The sequence below is a fragment of the Spodoptera frugiperda genome, chromosome 3 (genome assembly GCF_023101765.2).
Source record: "Spodoptera frugiperda isolate SF20-4 chromosome 3, AGI-APGP_CSIRO_Sfru_2.0, whole genome shotgun sequence".
Lineage (NCBI taxonomy): Eukaryota > Metazoa > Arthropoda > Insecta > Lepidoptera > Noctuidae > Spodoptera > Spodoptera frugiperda.
The window spans coordinates 4,141,291-4,161,339 of NC_064214.1; the positions used below are offsets into that span (position 1 = coordinate 4,141,291).

A 20,049-nucleotide genomic window follows, 5' to 3' on the forward strand; every position below is an offset into this window, starting at 1 on the left:
TTAATGCGTTACATGTAATTTTACTTATTCCCTAGATAATATAGGTTTGATAGTCATTATTTTTAATTAGATGATGTTATATGGCTGGTGATTATTTTAGGATTACAATAAAATAATACGCAATGCAGTTTCCTGAGTAAGTTAATCACGCTGGTTTTCTCATAGAGCTAGAATATTTTATTAATTGAAATTTCAATTTGAATTTCCTACTCTATTTGACTAAAACTATTTATATAGCGGGTAGGTGTAATCTGAGCCTCTAGCCAAATGCCATTTAGCGGTTGTTTAAAAGAGGAGTAGAAAATTAAGTATATGGGATTGACGTAAATTTTGATACTGTCATCTAAAACTACAGGCTCTGAAAGCTTAAATTAATTATCCATATCGCTAACTAAACAGGTCGATTTTATGTATATACGCTTTGCAGGATTAGATTAAACTTTTCAAGGCAATCATAGGTAGATACTGTTATAGAATAATAAACATCTTAGAAATATATTGAAAAAACACATAAACAGACAGTGCGTTTGTGCTTGACTTAATTTTATTGAAACAAGAAGATAGTCATCTAATCAGATTGATAATTTGTTTAAGATAATACTAAGAGTTGAATTAAAATATAAACTTAGACAGTTTACTATTTTGTTGCATTTGATAAGTTGTTCATCTTGAATTGAATGAGCCATAAAATGGTTCTTAAAATATTTCTTGTGATTATTTCTTTAGTTTCGTGTGTGGTCAGTGATTCCTGTGTGACGTACGATTTTGAAGGAGATTTCAATGATTCATTTAGTAACTTTGGTATCTGTGACTCCATGCCCTTGTGGTATGTCGGCGATTACAGCAGTTTGGGCATTAGCGGTCCAAATAGCCTTAGTACCAAATTCATCGCACCTCATACAAGTATGAGTTGTGCCTCATCATTCATTTTTACTATGAATGCGGGTGGTACGATTGAAGTGAACATTTATATGGAACCAACAAATGATTATGATCATTTACAAGTTATGGTCAAGCAACACCAATCTAATGGAGCAGCAATCATCACAGGAATGGCATATCTAAAGATGGTCAATGGATGGACTACTGCACGAATACCTATAGCCGGCCCAGATACATATCAAGGCTACGTGAGTATTATTTAGTAACATTAAAAATGACAGTGTAAGATGAATATGTATATGAATATAAATCAAGATTCTCCTAATAAGTTTAAAATATTCTTACAATATTTTAAATTATTAATCAACGATTATCATCGGGTCATAAAAGTACTACGTTGGGTTATTCGACTCTCCTATATTTGTACACATTTTTGAGACGATCACAGTTAAAAGTTCAGGTTTATAAAGAGAGTGTAGACCACTGATAACCAGTTTTCGTCTCATACGTAGTCCTTTAGTATTAGCTGGTAAACGAGCAGACGGACCATCTGGTGGTAAGCAATCACCGCCGCCCATAGACACCCGAAACACCAGAGGCATTAAAAGTGCGTTGTTGGCCTTTTGGGGGTTACGAATTTAAGGGTTGTTGGGGAATCAGAGATTGGGAAACGGGTTAACTGGGCCTCCGGTAATCTCACTCATACAACGAAACACAACGCAAGCGTTGTTTCACGTCGGTTTTCTGTGAGGCCGTGTTATCAATCCAGTCGAACTGGCCCTTTATGAAGCATGGCTCTCCCAAACTTCATACATTTTACTCTTAATTAACTCGCATATTCTTTTTTACAGATAACCTTAATTGGCATGGCGTTTCCTAATTCCAAAGTTTTAGTTGATTCGTTCCGGTATATACCTCCTGGTACGTCTGAAACTGTATGCTGGCTTTACGAGCCGCCACCAACCACTCCGGCGCCAAACCCTGACTGTATCAGACCACCTGGTGAAGAAGATTCATCGTTTTGGACAAAACTCATCATTGCATTGCTAATTTTTTTGAATTTAGTAGTGTTGGTTTTAACATGTGTTGTGTTTTACGAACTTGGAAGGAGAAAGGCCAGTATACCTTTAATGAGACGTTTTGTCTCAACGCCATCGCCACCACCACAACCTTCAACATAGTGATGATATACATAGCCTGGATAGCTAGCCAGTGTTTCATTCTGTTTTTCTTTATTTATTAAATTTTAAACTTTATGGTTTTGATATAAAGTCGAAAATTTCGAAAGATGTTTTAGTAGTTTGGCAAAGTAACTTTTTTTCTTTGTGCTTAACTTTGTTTGTATCTAACGTAGTTGCCTGGCTGTCCCTGTAAATTGTTCCTTGAGCGCTTTGCCAAGAGGTTTGTTTTTGTTAATATATATTATGAAAAATTATTGTTTCCTTTGTTTTATTCATTTATCCCAATAGAAAAAAAAATAGAAAACCGACTTCCTTAAACAAAAATCCTTAAAGATTAAATAAAAAAATAACGATTACTGCTTGCTTAATTGCTAGTAACAGTTAAATTTTTTAATAGGACCAGACTTCAGCTAAACAAAGAAAAAGAAAACTCGACGTAATCGTATATACGTAGATAAAAAAACCGGCCAAATTGAGAACCTCCCCTTTTTTTTGTTAAGAAAGGTAATTCAATAATTTTATTATTATATATTATTATTTCTCAATAATTTTACTGCACAATTGGCGCAGTAACTACAGTTTATATTGTAACTTTTGCTTTGGCGTTTAAAATTGCCTTCCCGGTCTATTTCAAAAAATTAATTTCAATTTTGAAACAGTGATGGCGCATCGGATGACCTAAACTAAACACTTTATGTTAAAGCAAAGAAAATTTTTAAATCATATCATTATTAGGCTTTTTAAACGAAGCAGTTTCTTAATTGTCGTACCCACGATATATCCGTTACGTTACGAAACCAATGTAATAGGGGGTGAACCTGTTGTCTGTTATGTAACGTAGATTACTAATAACGTAGACTCCTTAACATGCAATTTAACGCATATCGAGTAACTTTCCTTGTCTGATTAATAAAATGTGATAATCATTGTCTGCAATTGAGATAAGATCAAGTTTTTAGCATGAGTTTTCTTGTTCCGAATAATTTATTGGGTTCTATTGTGGGAGTACTCATTATTGAATTTGTGTGAATTTACAAGAAAAGTGTGGGAGAGTCATGCTTCGGCACAAATGGGCCTCGACCGGAGTGGGCTCACAGAAAACCGACGTGAAATAACGCTTGCGTTGTGTTTCGTTATGTGAGTGAGGTTACCAGAGGACAGATTGCCCCATTCCCAATCTTCCCAATCCCCGAACAACCTTTAAATTCCTAACCACCAAAAGGCACTGCACTTGTAACGCGTCTGGTGTTTCGGGTGTCCATGGGCGGCGGCGATTGCTTATTGTCAAGTGATCCCTCGGCTCATTTACCGGCTTATACCATAAAAAAAGATTTTTAGACTCATATAAAAAGTTCTTCAATACTAAGTTTCAAATTAGTTATTATTAGATATTAAGTTGTTTGTTTTGAATGCACTAACTGACCAACGTATTATTTGCTTGATATTTCATATTATTGAATACCTACTAGGAAATAAAAAATCTTATCATTTTATTACAACATACGTACATGTGTTGACCAGATAATTATCAAATCAATTAAATAATCTCAAAGGTTTGTTCAGTTCGTCAGAACAGTACTCAGCAAACTCTAATCGTTGCATATCGTCTAAAAAATGGTTCTAAAGCGTTTTATTTCCCTCAGTTTGTTAACTTCGTTTGTGGTCAGCGATTACTGTGTCACGTACAATTTCGAAGAAAACTTCAACGGTTTGTTTAGTGACTATGGCTTTTGTAGTGGTATGCCTTCATGGATCCTCGGCGAGTACAGGAATTTGGGACTAACCAGACCAAATGACCTCAGTACCAAGTTCATCAGACCTACACCTTCCATGCACATGAGTTGTTCGACATCGTTCTTCTTTACAATGCACTCGTCTGGTACGCTGGAATTCAACATTTACATGGATTCGGAATTCAGTAATGATCAGATACAAATTATAGTCTTTGAAATGTTACCTGGTAGTTCTGTTACTATAGCAGCAATTGCCTTCGTAAGCTCTCAGACTATAAAGGGGTGGGATACTGTGAAGATACCATTAGTTGGCGCAACTACTTTTGAAGGCTATGTGAGTATTTATACATAATTTAATATTGTGTAAGATATTTGATAAGATCACAGCTTTCGTTCTCCGAAGTGTCAGATATAAATATTAAAAATTATATTACGTCACGTATTTTTTCTCTCGACTCCACTTTCCTTTTATCAGTTACTTTCATACTTGGGGCATAATTCTTGTCTTTAAACTATCACTGAGAATCTTTAAATTGCGACCATTCGGTGAATAAAGACAGTAATGATGTATTAATTTTTACAGGTATCCGTAATGGGCATAGCACCTCCAAATTCTATAGTAATTATTGACTCATTCCGCTATATACCACCTGGTATGGATGAAAGCTCATGCCAAGTTTACGAAGAGCCACCGACAGAACCAAACACCACTACTCCAGAAGCAACAACTACTCCGGCACCAATACCTACTTCGGAACCAACAACTACTCCGGAACCAACAACTACTCCGGAACCAACAACTACTCCGGAGCCAACAACTACTCTAGAACCAACCACTACTCCGGAACCAACAACTACTCCGGAACCAACAACTACTCTAGAACCAACAACTATGCCAGAACCAACAACTACTCCGGAACCAACAACTACTCCGGAACCAACAACTACTCCGGAACCAACAACTACACCGGAACCAACAACCACTGCAGATCCAACAACTACTCCGGAACCAACAACTACTCCGGAACCAACAACTACTCCAGATCCAACAACTACTCCGGAACCAACAACTACTCCGGAACCAACAACTACTACTGAGCTTACAACTACTACTCCTGAACCAACAACTACTCCAGATCCAACAACTACTCCAGAAACAACAATTACTTCGGAACCAACAACTACTATGGAATCAATCACTAGTCCGGTCTCAACTAGTACAATTCCACCTACTGATATAGAAGATACTACTAGGTTCTGGACCAAAATAATTATATTGATACTTCTTTTAAATCTGATAGTATTTATTTTAACATCTATTATATTTTATGCACTAGGACGAAGGAAGTCTTGAGCATATCGTCCTGACTTATTTCCATTCTATGATTAATATACCTGCGATAAATAATTAAAATCTTTACACATTTGTTTTATTTGTTTTACATCAACAATCTTTAAGTACTCATTGCTGACGAAAGGCCGCTTCTCACACTGAGAATATTGTGAAACTATGCAGAAGAGGATATGCCAAGGTGATCGCGATGAAGGTGACGATAGAAAAACTTGTAGACATAGATAAATAATGTTTAATACCATCAACTGTTACCAGAAGTAAACTCAACTGACTGTTATGCACATTTATAATATAATTATAACATCGTCGTTAAGGAAAAAAACATTGGACGTACATTAACAAAATTTTAATAATTAGAAAGTATTTAAGCGTTATAAAATTTCTGTTACTGTATCTCATGCTTGTCTTAAACCTCCGGGGCATCATAACTTTTGTAAGGATGCGTTGCATATAAGTATATATTCTAATAGAAAAATGTATGTATGGTAAAGTAAACTGACTAAAACCACTACTTTTCAAATATTACATTTCGTGTCTAATGGAAAACAAGATTACTATTTGGAAATGATATATAAAAATAAAAAAAATCATGCCGATGACCTAGACTCGACACTAAAGTTTGTCTTATAACAAAGGAAAATATATTGAACATCAAATTCAAAAGTTCAATTCATATCACCACCAGACATCTTAACTTGCATTATGTTGTGAGTAATTTTGCTTGTCTGATTTATTAGATTTGATAAAAGCGTTGTTTTTAATTAACTTTGATTATCAAACTGGTGATCAATATCAAATTCTGAATAGTTACCTGTTTTAGCTTCGGTTTTCTGGGTTTGGATTAGAACAATTTTGTACTTTGGAGTACCTTGATGGTACTTTAAATTTGGCTTCCTGTAATTTGCACATGTAAGACAACAGAATTGCAATGCGTAGAGGGATGGTACAATGTATTTTATGTTTAAATGAAAAAGTACTAGATCTGAACGTAACGTTTGTGTTACTAAATGTACAAGAATCCTAACAACATAATTTTAGACATTTTGAAATACCTTTGGGGAATCCTTAAAAAACATAGAAAATGCATCAACTGACCAGCCAATTTTTGATTTATCTTTAGCATTATCAGTCAAAGTCTTATCGTTTTATTACACACAAATACATAATCTTGATCAGATAATTATGAATTAAATTGATATATAAACTTCTGTTCGGTTAGTATAAGGTAGTTATTAACCGTAACCGTGTTTGCATAAAAAGAAATAAAATGTTTCTTACGACATTAATTATAGTCAGCTTTTTAGCTTCGTATGTAGTTAGTGATTCCTGTGTGACTTACAATTTCGAAGAAAACTTTGATATATTATTAAGCTGCAGCAACCTGCATCCGTGGATTCTTGGCGAGTACAGCAACTTGAATTTAAACAGTCCAAATGAACGTAGCACCAAGTTTATTACACCCCAACCTATTGCAAGTTGTTGGTCATCCTTCCCATTTATAATAAGCCAGAATGGTAGAATTGAAATTAAAATTTACATGGATTTAGAAAACGGTAGTGCTAACTTAAATGTTATCATCATCGATGATAGTGATGGTTCTGCGGCAGGATTTGGTTTCGCAAACCCTGATGTAAAAGGGTGGCAGACAATAGATGTACAATCGATATCTACAATAATTAAAGGCTATGTAAGTAATTCGTTTTTCTTTCTTTCGTTCTTTCTAATTTATGTATATAAACGGATTTTATTTCTACCATATTTTATTTATGTGTTAAACAAGGGCAAGTATCTATGAGCACCAAGTTTATTACACCCACACCTGGTGCATTTTCTACAAGTTGTTGGTCATCGTTCGCATTTGCAATTACCCCGGGTGGTACACTTGAAGTTAAAAGTTACAAGAACTCAGAAGACGGTGTTATGTATATGTTAGCACACATAAGTGTTTTTGTTGTCAATGATAGTGATGGTTCTGTGTCAGGTCATGGATTCTCTAATGACGTAAAAGGGTGGCACACAATTTATTTAGAATTGAATTAAGATGATGTATGATGTAAGATATGATTAGTATATTCGAGGGTATTCTAAGTAGTTTCGCACGAAGCGCTTCGCTTCAAGCTTCCTTGTGCGAACTGCTACGGAGTGGAACGCCTTGCCGGAGTCCGTGTTTCCTGATGGGTGTGCTTAAAGCCCGAGTGAATAGGTTGCTTATGGGCAGATATGTTCCATCGTAGGCCGCATCATCGCTTACCATCAGGCGAGATAGCGGCCAAACGTCGGTTCATTTAACATAAAAAAAAAAGTTAACAGGTCTGCTTCTATAAAATGATGTCGTTAATAAAACATACAGTCTCTGGCTACCTAGACGGACCCACATTTTTAATAGATAATTATTTTAATGTTTAGGTTCTTGTTAAGTGTACTTGATATCTCATAAACTGCGTTGATAAATCGATTATCCTCGACAAAAATAATGTTTTCAAGTCAAACAGTACTGTACTTCCAGAGAATAGGATGTTTAAATAGTAATTAATAATAAAGAATAGTGTTAAAGCAAATATATGTACAATTGTACATATTATAAAATGTCCAAAAAATACAATAACAGTCATCTAAATGTATTAAAAATTGAACAAAAAACAAAAGTGCGTCTTTTAATGTTACCCGGGTTTGTAGAGGAGTATCTAGGATAAGTACATGTTTGGTAATCACACATTGGTATAACACCATTATTGTGTTAAGTATTCGTAAAAAGAAATTTTATCTAATATCTACTAATCCATTCATAGAATATTTAGTTGTTTTTAGAGACGTTAGAGACAACTTACTGTTTTTTGAACAAATATTTTTGGTACTTTTATATTATTATGATCTTAAGTAATAAACAGCGCGTGATAATGATGTTGTTGTTATTATCGTAACTAACCTTTTTATTTGTCCTGTGCTACAGATATCCATATGGGGCATGGCATCAGCTGGGTCTACACTTTTAGTTGATTCATTCCGCTACATACCACCTGGTATGGATGAAAGTTTATGCCAGATTTATCCAGATCCACCGACAACACCCCAACAGACGACGACAACGGAACTAATCAGTACTCCGGAACCAACAACTACTCCCAAACCAATAACTACTCCAGAACCAACAACTACTCCGGAACCAACAACTACTCCTGAACCAACAACTACTCCGGAACCAACAACTACTCCGGAACCAACAACTACTCCGGAACCAACAACTACTCCGGAGCCAACAACTACTCTAGAACCAACCACTACTCCGGAACCAACAACTACTCCGGAACCAACAACTGCTCCGGAACCAACAACTACTCCAGATCCAACAACTACTCCGGAACCAACAACTACTCCGGAACCAACAACTACTCCGGAACCAACAACTACTCCAGATCCAACAACAACACCGTGGCCGACTGAAACTACCGAATCAACAGTAACTAGCCCGGTGTCAACGACTGCCAGACCTTGCGTTAGACCACCTACCGATGCGGAAGATACAACATGGTTTTGGACCAAAATAATCATTGCCTTGGTCATTCTTTTAAATTTAGTAGTGCTAGTTTTGACATGTATTATATTTTACGAACTCGGACGAAGGAAGGCTGTATTACCGTCAACTAAACGTGGAACTTCTTCATCGGAATGATTAATTCTGTGTATACGTCAATAACAAACTTTAGTTTTGTTTGACTATTTGATTTATTAAATTTTTCCATGGATGTTCAATAGTTTATTTGGCTTTATTTGTGAATAACAGAGGTTAACTTAGTAAATGGCTTGAGCATTTTGCCAAACGTTTTATTTCTATTATTCCTAATATTTAAAACAAAATATGTATTATTGTATGCTATTAGGAAAATAGATTTAATGATAAAGCAGCTTGAAAGTGATTTCGTTATAATTATAAAGCAATAATGTCACATCACACTAGCGCCCAGTGCATCCGTATTGCGGGGATATTATAAATTAATTTTGATATTATATTTTACAGAATAAAAAACTAAAATTCAGAGTATGTTCTGAATGCTATTTTAAAGCTAAGATTGGGGTTGTATAGTTTTGACATTAATAATGTTAGAGCTTTTAGCGAATTAAAATTGCAATGTCATTGCGATTGGTTTCAAGAGTAAGCGCACTGGGATGAACGGTCTGTACCATGGTGCGACAAAATGTTGGAAATTATGTACTGCACAATGGTTTAGTATCGAGTAACAAAACATATCTATAATTAGACTTCGTAACATGCAAATTAATGCGTTATGCGTACTTTTGCTTGTTTGGTTGATAGGATTTGATAATCATTGTTTTTAATTTTGATAAGGAGTGAGTTGTCCTCTTTTACATTTCAGACTTGATATACTGTTAAAGTATTTTTTTACCAAATACACTTTGTTAGACTTGGTGGGGCAAGATATTGTAATTTGTATAAACCCTAGATTATACACGAAAACAGTGGTAATGAAGAACATCGACTGCACGGCAACCACTTGCCGCGCAACGTGTAACGGGTTCGATTCCCGCACGTTGCAACTCTTTGTGTGATCCACTAATTATTGTTTTGGTACCAGACTCATAAGTTCACATCCACATGACACCTGAATGTCATCGTACCCACGACACAAAAATACTAGTAACGGGCAACGTTTTTTTAAAAGAAAATGATATAGTAATATATCTTTATATATATAATTCTTCTGTAGTATTAGTAGTTGTTAATTTTGAAATTTTAAGATTAGAGACGTGTAGACAGGACAATGTCTGTCGGGTCCGCTAGTGATGATACAAAGTAGCAATAATAGATAACAAATAAAAGTAAATAACTTTTTATAAACGATCTAATAAACCGGCTAAATGCTATCCGACTAATATCCTTGATATTTTAAAGTAAAATTTTATCAATATAGATAATTGTAATTTCAATTATTATAAAAGTATCTTGTAAGTTATGTAACAAATAAACTGCACCTTAATCATTTGTCGGATCACTTTGAACAAAATGGTTCCTAAATATTTCTGATAATCAGTTTGGTAAGTATATAGTCAATGACGTACGATTTTGAAGAAATTTTCAATGGTTTGTTTAATAAATTACGGCATGTGTACCAATAGAGTAGTAGCCTCTTAATAATTGAATCCTTATACATTTGTTTTATTTGTGTCACATCAACAACCTTGCAACTTTTACAACCTTCAATGAGATTAGGCCTTTCTAGGAGTTTCATGAGATTTTTTTATAAACAACGGCACTCCTTTTATCTCCGAAGGGGTATGCAGGGGTGCACATTACGACACGTAATGCCGCTATACAATGTAAACCCACTTATCACCATTTGTGTTATATTAGGTATAAGTCCTATGTAATAGGGGATGAACCTATTGCCATATACTGGGCACAATTCCAGACTCCGTGCTACTACTGAGAAATTTTTGAAAACCCGAAAAAAACCAGAAATACTTTGCTCAACCCGGGAATCGAACCCGAGACCCCTTATCCAGCATTCGCACTTGCGACCACTCGACCTACGAAGCAGTCGAGTTTTTTTATATGTTTATAAAAACACCAGACATCTTAACTTGCATTATGTTGTGAGTAATTTTGCTTGTCTGATTTATTAGATTTGATAAAAGCGTTGTTTTTAATTAAATTTGTTTATCAAACTGGTGATCAATGTCAAATTCTGAGTAGTTACCTAGTTTCAGTTTCGATTTTCTGGGTTCGGACTAGAACAATTTTGTGGTTTGGAGTACCTTGATGGCACATTTGGCTTCCTGTAATTTGCACATGTAAGACAACAGAGTTGCAATGCGTAGAGGGATGGTACAATGTATTTTATGTTTAAACTAGCTTTTGCCCGCGACTTCGTTCGCGTGGAATAGTGACTTCCGGCAAATTTTTGGTTTTAACCACATAGTTCCCGATCTCGCGGGATCTCTTCAAAAATGAGATGTGGAAGATATTCCAGGGAACTCTTCAAAAATCAACATAATGAGCTCTGCGTTTGAATTTAATAGATGTATACTCACTTAGGGCATTGAAAAAATAGTTTAAAAACGGACTTAAACTAACTTAAAACTAAAGAAAGCTACGAATTACGAATTTATAACAATTAAAAAAGAAACTATATTACAACCTATCCTCTATGCTATAATAACCAAGCTTAAACTAAATAATTTAAAAGAAACGACTTAAATCTAATCTAATTAATTTATAAATTAGACTTACAATTTTATTAAAAAAACTAACTACAGTAACTACTAATAATCGATATCAAACTAAACCTACGTTAAATAGTTTAACCAAAAAACCAGGAAAACCCAACAAATAAACTTATTAATTGACAAATACAACGAAACCAATTTAGAATATACGAAACAGCAGGACCACTACAGACAAATAATCATACGACTGATAATACACTTTTTCTACGATAGTACCGAAGCGCTCGGCCGATACCCAACCAAATGAATGTAACGAAACCATAGCGCGATCTATTTCGATCCCAACGCCATCTATCGAGGATAAAGACAACTTGGATTATTTATTTATACTCCGTTCGGGCATTTTCTTTGTACTAAAAGTTTAATTATATTGATATTATTTTTTTCATACCTTTTTACTATTTATTTACTTTTTTCGATGAATTAAAACAATAACATGAACCGAAGTCGTGTAACGATCGACATAGAATTATCTATACTCCGTTAGAGCATTTTCTTTGTACTAAATGTTTTATTATATTGATATTATTTTTTTCATACCTTTTTACTATTTATTTACTTTTTTTCGATGAATTAAAACAATAACATGAACCGAAGTCGTGTAACGATCGACATAGAATTATTTATAAATAATTTATTTCTTATTTTTATTTTTATTTTTTGATTTTTGAAATAAAAATATATCTATGTCCTTTCTAAGGTTCTAAACTATATCTGTACCAAATTTCAACCAAATCCGTCAAATAGTTGCGGAGATTAATGGTATAAGCATAGAATGTTCGACGTGATTCTTTAATTTGACATAACTTTTTTATTTATGAACCGATTGACATGAAACAAACACTAAATGTAAATTTAAGCATCCCACAATATATTCGTGAAAACCGCATCCAACTCGGATCAGCCGTTTCTGAGATTAGCGCGCACAGACGAACAGACAAACAGACAAACAGACAAACAGACAAACAGACAAACAGACAAACAGACAAACAGACAAACAGACAAAAAAAAGTTAATTACATTTTTGGGTTCGACATCGACATAACAATAATCCCTGCTATTTTTTTTATTTTTATTTTCAATGTACAGACAGCACTTTTCTACGATTTTATTATATGTATAGATGAAAAAGTACTAGATCTGAACGTAACGTTTGTGTTAATAAATGTACGAGAATCCTAATAAGATAAAAATAGACATTTTGAAATACCTTTGGGGAATCCTTCAAAAACATAGAAAATGCATCAACTGACCAGCCAATTTATGATTTATCTTTAGTATTATCAGTCAGTCTTATCGTTTTATTGCACACAAATGCATATTTTGATCAGATAATTATGAATTAAGTTAATATATAAAACTCTGTTTGGTTAGTATAAGGTAAGTTAAAATTAACCGTAACCGTGTTCGCATAAAAAGAAATAAAATGTTTCTTACGACATTAATTATAGTCAGCTTTTTAGCTTCGTATGTAGTTAGTGATTCCTGTGTGACTTACAATTTCGAAGAAAACTTTGATATATTATTAAGCTGCAGCAACCTGCATCCGTGGATTCTTGGCGAGTACAGCAACTTGAATTTAAACAGTCCAAATGAACGTAGCACCAAGTTTATTACACCCCTACCTAATCCTAGCTGTTGGTCATCCTTCCCATTTATAATGAGCCAGAATGGTAGAATTGAAATTAAAATTTACATGGATTCAGAAAACGGTGGTGCTAGTTTAAATGTTATCGTCTTCAATAGTGATGGTTCTGCGGCAGGATTTGGTTTCGCAAACCCTGATGTAAAAGGGTGGCAGACAATAGATGTACAATCGATATCTACAATAATTAAAGGCTATGTAAGTAATTCGTTTTTCTTTCTTTCGTTCTTTCTAATTTATGTATATAAACGGATTTTATTTCTACCATATTTTATTTATGTGTTAAACAAGGGCAAGTATCTATGAGCACCAAGTTTATTACACCCACACCTGGTGCATTTTCTACAAGTTGTTGGTCATCGTTCGTATTTACAATTAGCCGGTGACGGTGGTGCTAACATAAGTGTTTTCGTTGTCAATGATAGTGATGGTTCTGTGTCAGGTCATGGATTCTCTAATGACGTAAAAGGGCACACAAGAAATCGTGAAGAAATCTGAGCTTATAATTTTATATAGAGCTTATCATAACTTCGATAATTATTAATACTTAAACCTCCATGTGAGAAGAGGTGTTTGGTCAGCAGGGGCCATTTATAGGCTGTTCATGATGATGTATGATGAGATATATTATGATTAGTGAATTGGAGGGTATTCTAAGTAGAAAACAGGTCAGCTTCCATAAAAAAGCTGTCGTTTATAAAACATGCAGTCTCTGGCTACCCACCAGACTGACCTACATGTTTTTAGATAATTATTTTAATATTTAGGTTCTTGTTAAGTGTAGTGTGATACTTGATATCTCATAAACCACGTTGATAAATCGACTATCCTCGACAAAATAATGTTCTCAAGTCAAAATTTTTTAACAAATTTTCAACTTATGTTTTTTGAACAAATATTTTTGTACTTTTATATGATCTGATGTTATAAACAGCGCGTGATAATGATGTTGTTGTTATTATCGTAACTAACCTTTTTTATTTGTCCTGTGCTACAGATATCCATTATGGGCATGGCATCAGCTGGGTCTACACTTTTAGTTGATTCATTCCGCTACATACCACCTGGTATGGATGAAAGTTTATGCCAGATTTATCCAGATCCACCGACAACACCCCAACAGACGACGACAACGGAACTAATCACTACTCCAGAACCAACAACCACTCCGGAACCAACAACTACTCCGGAACCAACAACTACTCCGGCACCAACAACTACTCCGGAACCAACAACTACTCCGGATCCAACAACTACTCCAGAACCAATAACTACTCCATAACCAACAACTACTCCGGAACCAACAACTACTCCGGAACCAACAACTACTCCGGAACCAACAACTACTCCGGAACCAACAACTACTCCGGAACCAACAACTACTCCGGAACCAACAACTACTCCGGAACCAACAACTACTCCAGAATCAACAACACCGTGGTCGACTGAAACTACCGAATCAACAGTAACTAGCCCGGTGTCAACGACTGCCAGACCTTGCGTTAGACCACCTACCGATGCGGAAGATACAACATGGTTTTGGACCAAAATAATCATTGCCTTGGTCATTCTTTTAAATCTGGTAGTACTAGTTTTGACGTGTATTATATTTTACGAACTCGGACGAAGGAAGGCTGTATTACCGTCAACTAAACGTGGAACTTCTTCATCGGAATGATTAATTCTGTGTATACGTCAATAACAAACTTTAGTTTTGTTTGACTATTTGATTTATTAAATTTTTCCATGGATGTTCAATAGTTTATTTGGCTTTATTTGTGAATAACACAGGTTAACTTAGTAAATGGCTTGAGCATTTTGCCAGAAGTTTTATTTCTATTATCCCTAATATTTAAAACCATATATGTTTTATTGTATGCTACTAGGAAAATAGATTTAATGATAAAGTAGCTTGATAGTGATTTCGCCACTGCACCCATGCGAAGCTGGGGCAGGTCGCTAGTTATAATTCTAAAGTAATTATGTCACATCACACTAGCGCCCAGTGCAGCCGTATTGCGTGGATATTATAATTAATTTTGACATTATATTTTACATAATATAAAAAACTATTTTATCTCTTCTATTTTACAGTGTATGCTCTGGGTGCTATTTTAATAGCTAAGATTGGGATTGTATAGTTTTGACATTGATAATGTTAGAGATTTTAGTGAATTAAAATTGCATTGTCATTGCGATTGGTTTCAAGAGTAAGCACACTGGGATGAACGGGCTGTACCATGGTGCGACAAAATATTGGAAATTATGTTCTGCACAGTGGTTATTGTGGTTTAGTATCGAGTAACAAAACATATCTATAATTAGACTTCGTAACATGCAAATTAATGCGTTATGCGTACTTTTGCTTGTTTGGTTGATAGTTCTCTCTTACATTTCTGATTTAATATACTGTGAAAGTATTTTTTTTACCGAATAATTTTTTTTTGTGTTTGTCGGACAAGATATTGTAATTTGTATAAACCCTAGATTATAAATGAGAACAGTGGTACTGAAGAACATCGACTGCACGGCAACCAGTTGCCGCGCAACATGTAGCGGGTTCGGTTCCCGCACGTAGCAACTCTTTGTGTGAACACAAATTGTTGTTTTGGTACCAGACTCATAAGTTCACATACACATGACACCTGGATGTCATCGCACCCACGACACAAAAATACTAGTGTAAGTGTAGTGTAGTTTAAAAGAAAATGATATAGTAATATATCTTTATATATATAATTCTTCTGTAGTATTAGTAGTAGTTAATTTTGAAATTTTAAGGTTAGAGACGTGTAGACAGGACAATGTCTGTCGGGTCCGCTAGTGATGATACAAAGTAGTAATAATAGATAACAAATAAAAGTAAATAACTTTTTATAAACGATCTAATAAACCGGCTAAATGCTATCCGACTAATATCCTTGATATTTTAAAGTAAAATTTTATCAATACAGATAATTATAATTTCAATTATTATAAAAGTATCTTGTAAGTTATGTAACAAATAAACTGCACATTAATCGTTTGTCGGATCACTTTGAACAAAATGGTTCCTAAATATTTCTGATAATAATCAGTTTGGTAAGTATATAGTCAATGACGTACGATTTTGAAGAAATTTTCAATGGTTTGTTTAATAAATTACGGCATGTGTACCAATAGAGTAGTAGTAGCCTCTTAATAATTGAATCCTTACATTTGTTTTATTTGTGTCACATCAACAACCTTGCAACTTTTACAACCTTCAATGAGGCTAGGCCTTTCTAGGAGGTTCATAAGATTATTTTTTATAAACAACGTCACGCCTTTTACTCTCGAAGGGGTAAACACAGGTGCACATTACGGCACGTAATACCGCTGTACGATGTACACCCAGTTTCACCATTTGTGTTAATAAGCCTCATATAATAGGGGATGAGCTTATTGCCATATACTGGGCACAATTCCAGACTCCGTGCTAATACTGAGAAATTTTAGAAAATCCGAAAAAAGGCCCAGTAATTTTTGGCCCGACCCGGGAATGGACCTCGGGACCCCTTATCCGGCATTCGCACTAGCGCCCACTTGACCAACGAGGCAGTCGAGTTTTTTTTATATGTTTATAAAAACACCAGACATCTTAACTTGCATTATGTTGTGAGTAATTTTGCTTGTCTGATTTATTAGATTTGATAAAAGCGTTGTTTTTAATTAAATTTGTTTATCAAACTGGTGATCAATGTCAAATTCTGAATAGTTACCTAGTTTCAGTTTCGGTTTTCTGGGTTCGGATTAGAACAATTTTGTGGTTTGGAGTACCTTGATGGCACATTTGGCTTCCTGTAATTTGCACATGTTAGACAACAGAGTTGCAATGCGTAGAGAGATGGTACAATGTATTTTATGTTTAAATGAAAAAGTACTAGATCTGAACGTAACGTTTGTTTTAATAAATGTACGAGAATTCTAATAAGATAAAAATAGACATTTTAAAATACCTTTGGGGAATCCTTCAAAAACATAAAAAATGCATCAACTGACCAGCCAATTTGTGATTTATCTTTAGTATTATCAGTCAAAGTCTTATCATTTTATTGCACACAAATACATATTTTGATCAGATAATTATGAATTAAATTGATATATAAACCTCTGTTTGGTTAGTATAAGGTAAGTTAAAATTAACCGTAACCGTGTTCGCATAAAAAGAAATAAAATGTTTCTTACGACATTAATTATAGTCAGCTTTTTAGCTTCGTATGTAGTTAGTGATTCCTGTGTGACTTACAATTTCGAAGAAAACTTTGATATATTATTAAGCTGCAGCAACCTGCATCCGTGGATTCTTGGCGAGTACAGCAACTTGAATTTAAACAGTCCAAATGAACGTAGCACCAACTTTATTACACCCACACATAATCCAAGCTGTTGGTCATCCTTTCCATTTATAATAAGCCAGAATGGTAGAATTGAAATTAAAATTTACATGGATTCAGAAAACACAGGTGCTAACTTAAATATTATCATCTTCAATGATAGTGATGGTTCTGCGGCAGGATTTGGTTCCGCAAACTCTGGTATAAAAGGGTGGCAGACAATAAATGTACAATTAATGATATCTACAAATATTAAAGGCTATGTAAGTAATTCGTTTTTCTTTATTTCGTTCTTTCTAATTAATGTTTTTATTTGTATTTTGTTAGTTATACAGCGTATATAAACGGATTTTATTTCTAGAATATTTTTTTATGTGTTAAACAAGGGCAAGTATCTATGAGCACCAAGTTTATTACACCCACACCTGGTGCATTTTCTACAAGTTGTTGGTCATCGTTCGCATTTGCAATTACCCCGGGTGGTACACTTGAAGTTAAAAGTTACAAGAACTCAGAAGACGGTGCTGCTAACATAAGTGTTTTCGTTGTCCATGATAGTGATGGTTCTGTGTCAGGTCATGAACACAAGAAATCGTGAAGAAATCTGAGCTTATAATTTTATATAGCGCTTATCATAACTTCAATAATTATTAATACTCAAACCTCCGTGTGAGATGAGGTATTTGGTCAGCAGTGGCCATTTATAGGCTGTTCATGATGATGTATTATGTGATGTATGATAAGATATGATTAGTTAATTGGAGGGTATTCTAAGTAGAAAACAGGTCAGCTTTCATAAAAAAGCCGTTCGTTAATAAAACACACAGTCTCTGGCTAGACGGTCCCACATTTTTTTAGATAATTATTTTAATATTTAGGTTTTTATTAAGTGTAGTGTGATACTTGATATCTCATAAACTGCGTTGATAAATCGATTATCCTCGACAAAAATAATGTTTTCAAGTCAAACAGTACTGTACTTCCAGAGAATAGGATGTTTAAATAGTAATTAATAATAAAGAATAGTGTTAAAGCAAAAAATATGTACATATTATAAAATTTAAAATTTTGTTTAGATAGATATAAGAATTTATTAATACTGTAATCCTATATTTAAAAAAAAATGTCCGAAAAATACAATAACAGTCATCTAAAAGTATTGCAAATTGAACAAAAAATAAAAGTGCGTATTTTAATGTTACCCGGGTCTGTATAGGAGTATCTAGGATCAAGTATTTGGTAATCACACAAAATTGATATTATTTTTGGGAATCGAACGTATAACACCATTATTGTGTTAAGTATTCGTAAAAAGAAATTTTATCTAATATCTACTGATCCATTAATAGAATATTTAGTTGTTTTTAGAGACGTTAGAGACATACTGTTTTTTGAACAAATATTTTTTGGTACTTTTATATGACCGGGCCTGAAGTTATAATCAGCGCGTGATAATGATGTTGTTGTTATTATCGTAACTAACCTTTTTTATTTGTCCTGTGCTACAGATATCCATTATGGGCATGGCATCAGCTGGGTCTACACTTTTAGTTGATTCATTCCGCTACATACCACCTGGTATGGATGAAAGTTTATGCCAGATTTATCCAGATCCACCGATAACACCCCAATAGACGACGACAACGGAACCAACAACTACTCCAGAACCAACAACTACTCCGGAACCAACAACTACTCCGGAACCAACAACTACTCCGGAACCAACAACTACTCCAGAACCAACAACTACTCCGGAACCAACAACTACTCCGGAACCAACAACTACTCCGGAACCAACAACTACTCCGGAACCAACAACTACTCCGGAACCAACAACTACTCCGGAACCAACAACAACATCGTGGTCGACTGAAACTACCAAATCAACAGTAACTAGCCCGGTGTCAACGACTGCCAGACCTTGCGTTAGACCACCCACTGATGCGGAAGATACAACATGGTTTTGGACCAAAATAATCATTGCCTTGGTCATTCTTTTAAATCTGGTAGTGCTAGTTTTGACATGTATTATATTTTACGAACTCGGACGAAGGAAAGCTGCATTACCATCTACTAAACGTGGAGTTTCTTCATCGGAATGATTAATTCTGTGTATACGATTGTACTAAACTATGCTTGCATATCAATAGCAAACTTTACTTTACTTTTTTTTCTATTAGTTTATTCAGAGGTTAACTTAGTAAATGGCTTGAGCATTTTGCCAAACGTTTTATTTCTATTATTCCTAATATTTAAAACAAAATATGTATTATTGTATGCTATTAGGAAAATAGATTTAATGATAAAGCAGCTTGAACATGATTTCGTCGCTGCACCCATGCGAGGCTGAGGCAGGTCGCTAGTTATAATAATAATTAATATAAAGTAATAATGTTACAGCCGTATTGCGTGGATATTATAATTAATTTTGACATTATATTTTACATAATATAAAACTAAAATTCAGAGTACCTATGTTCTGAATGCTATTTTAAAGCTAAGATTGGGGTTGTATAGTTTTAACATTTAATATTGATCGAGAATTTAGTGAATTAAAATTGCATTGTCATTGCGATTGGTTTCAAGAGTAAGCACACTGGGATGAACGGTCTGTACCATGGTGCGACAAAATGTTGGAAATTATGTTCTGCACAGT

The 20,049-nt window shown here is 34.5% G+C and overlaps 3 protein-coding genes across 3 annotated transcripts; all 3 read left to right on the forward strand.

Moving 5' to 3' along the window:
* Positions 1–631: 631 nt before the first annotated feature.
* LOC118273950 (uncharacterized) lies at positions 632–2,317 on the forward strand. The gene is made up of 2 exons (XM_035591230.2): positions 632–1,130; positions 1,734–2,317. Exons 1-2 carry the CDS (start codon positions 678–680, stop codon positions 2,061–2,063), a joined length of 783 nt encoding a protein of 260 aa, XP_035447123.1. The 5' UTR covers positions 632–677; the 3' UTR covers positions 2,064–2,317.
* Positions 2,318–3,631: 1,314 nt separating this feature from the next.
* Positions 3,632–8,962, forward strand: LOC118274381 (mucin-3A-like). Its single transcript, XM_050707490.1, has 4 exons — positions 3,632–4,130; positions 4,380–5,147; positions 6,370–6,837; positions 8,101–8,962. The coding sequence occupies exons 1-4, from the start codon at positions 3,678–3,680 to the stop codon at positions 8,818–8,820; spliced, it is 2,409 nt and encodes an 802-aa protein (XP_050563447.1). The 5' UTR covers positions 3,632–3,677; the 3' UTR covers positions 8,821–8,962.
* A 3,819-nt stretch (positions 8,963–12,781) lies between these two features.
* On the forward strand, positions 12,782–19,613 carry LOC118274121 (uncharacterized). The gene is made up of 3 exons (XM_035591500.2): positions 12,782–13,108; positions 17,523–17,656; positions 18,902–19,613. Exons 1-3 carry the CDS (start codon positions 12,820–12,822, stop codon positions 19,025–19,027), a joined length of 549 nt encoding a protein of 182 aa, XP_035447393.2. The 5' UTR covers positions 12,782–12,819; the 3' UTR covers positions 19,028–19,613.
* The last annotated feature ends 436 nt before the right edge of the window (positions 19,614–20,049 follow it).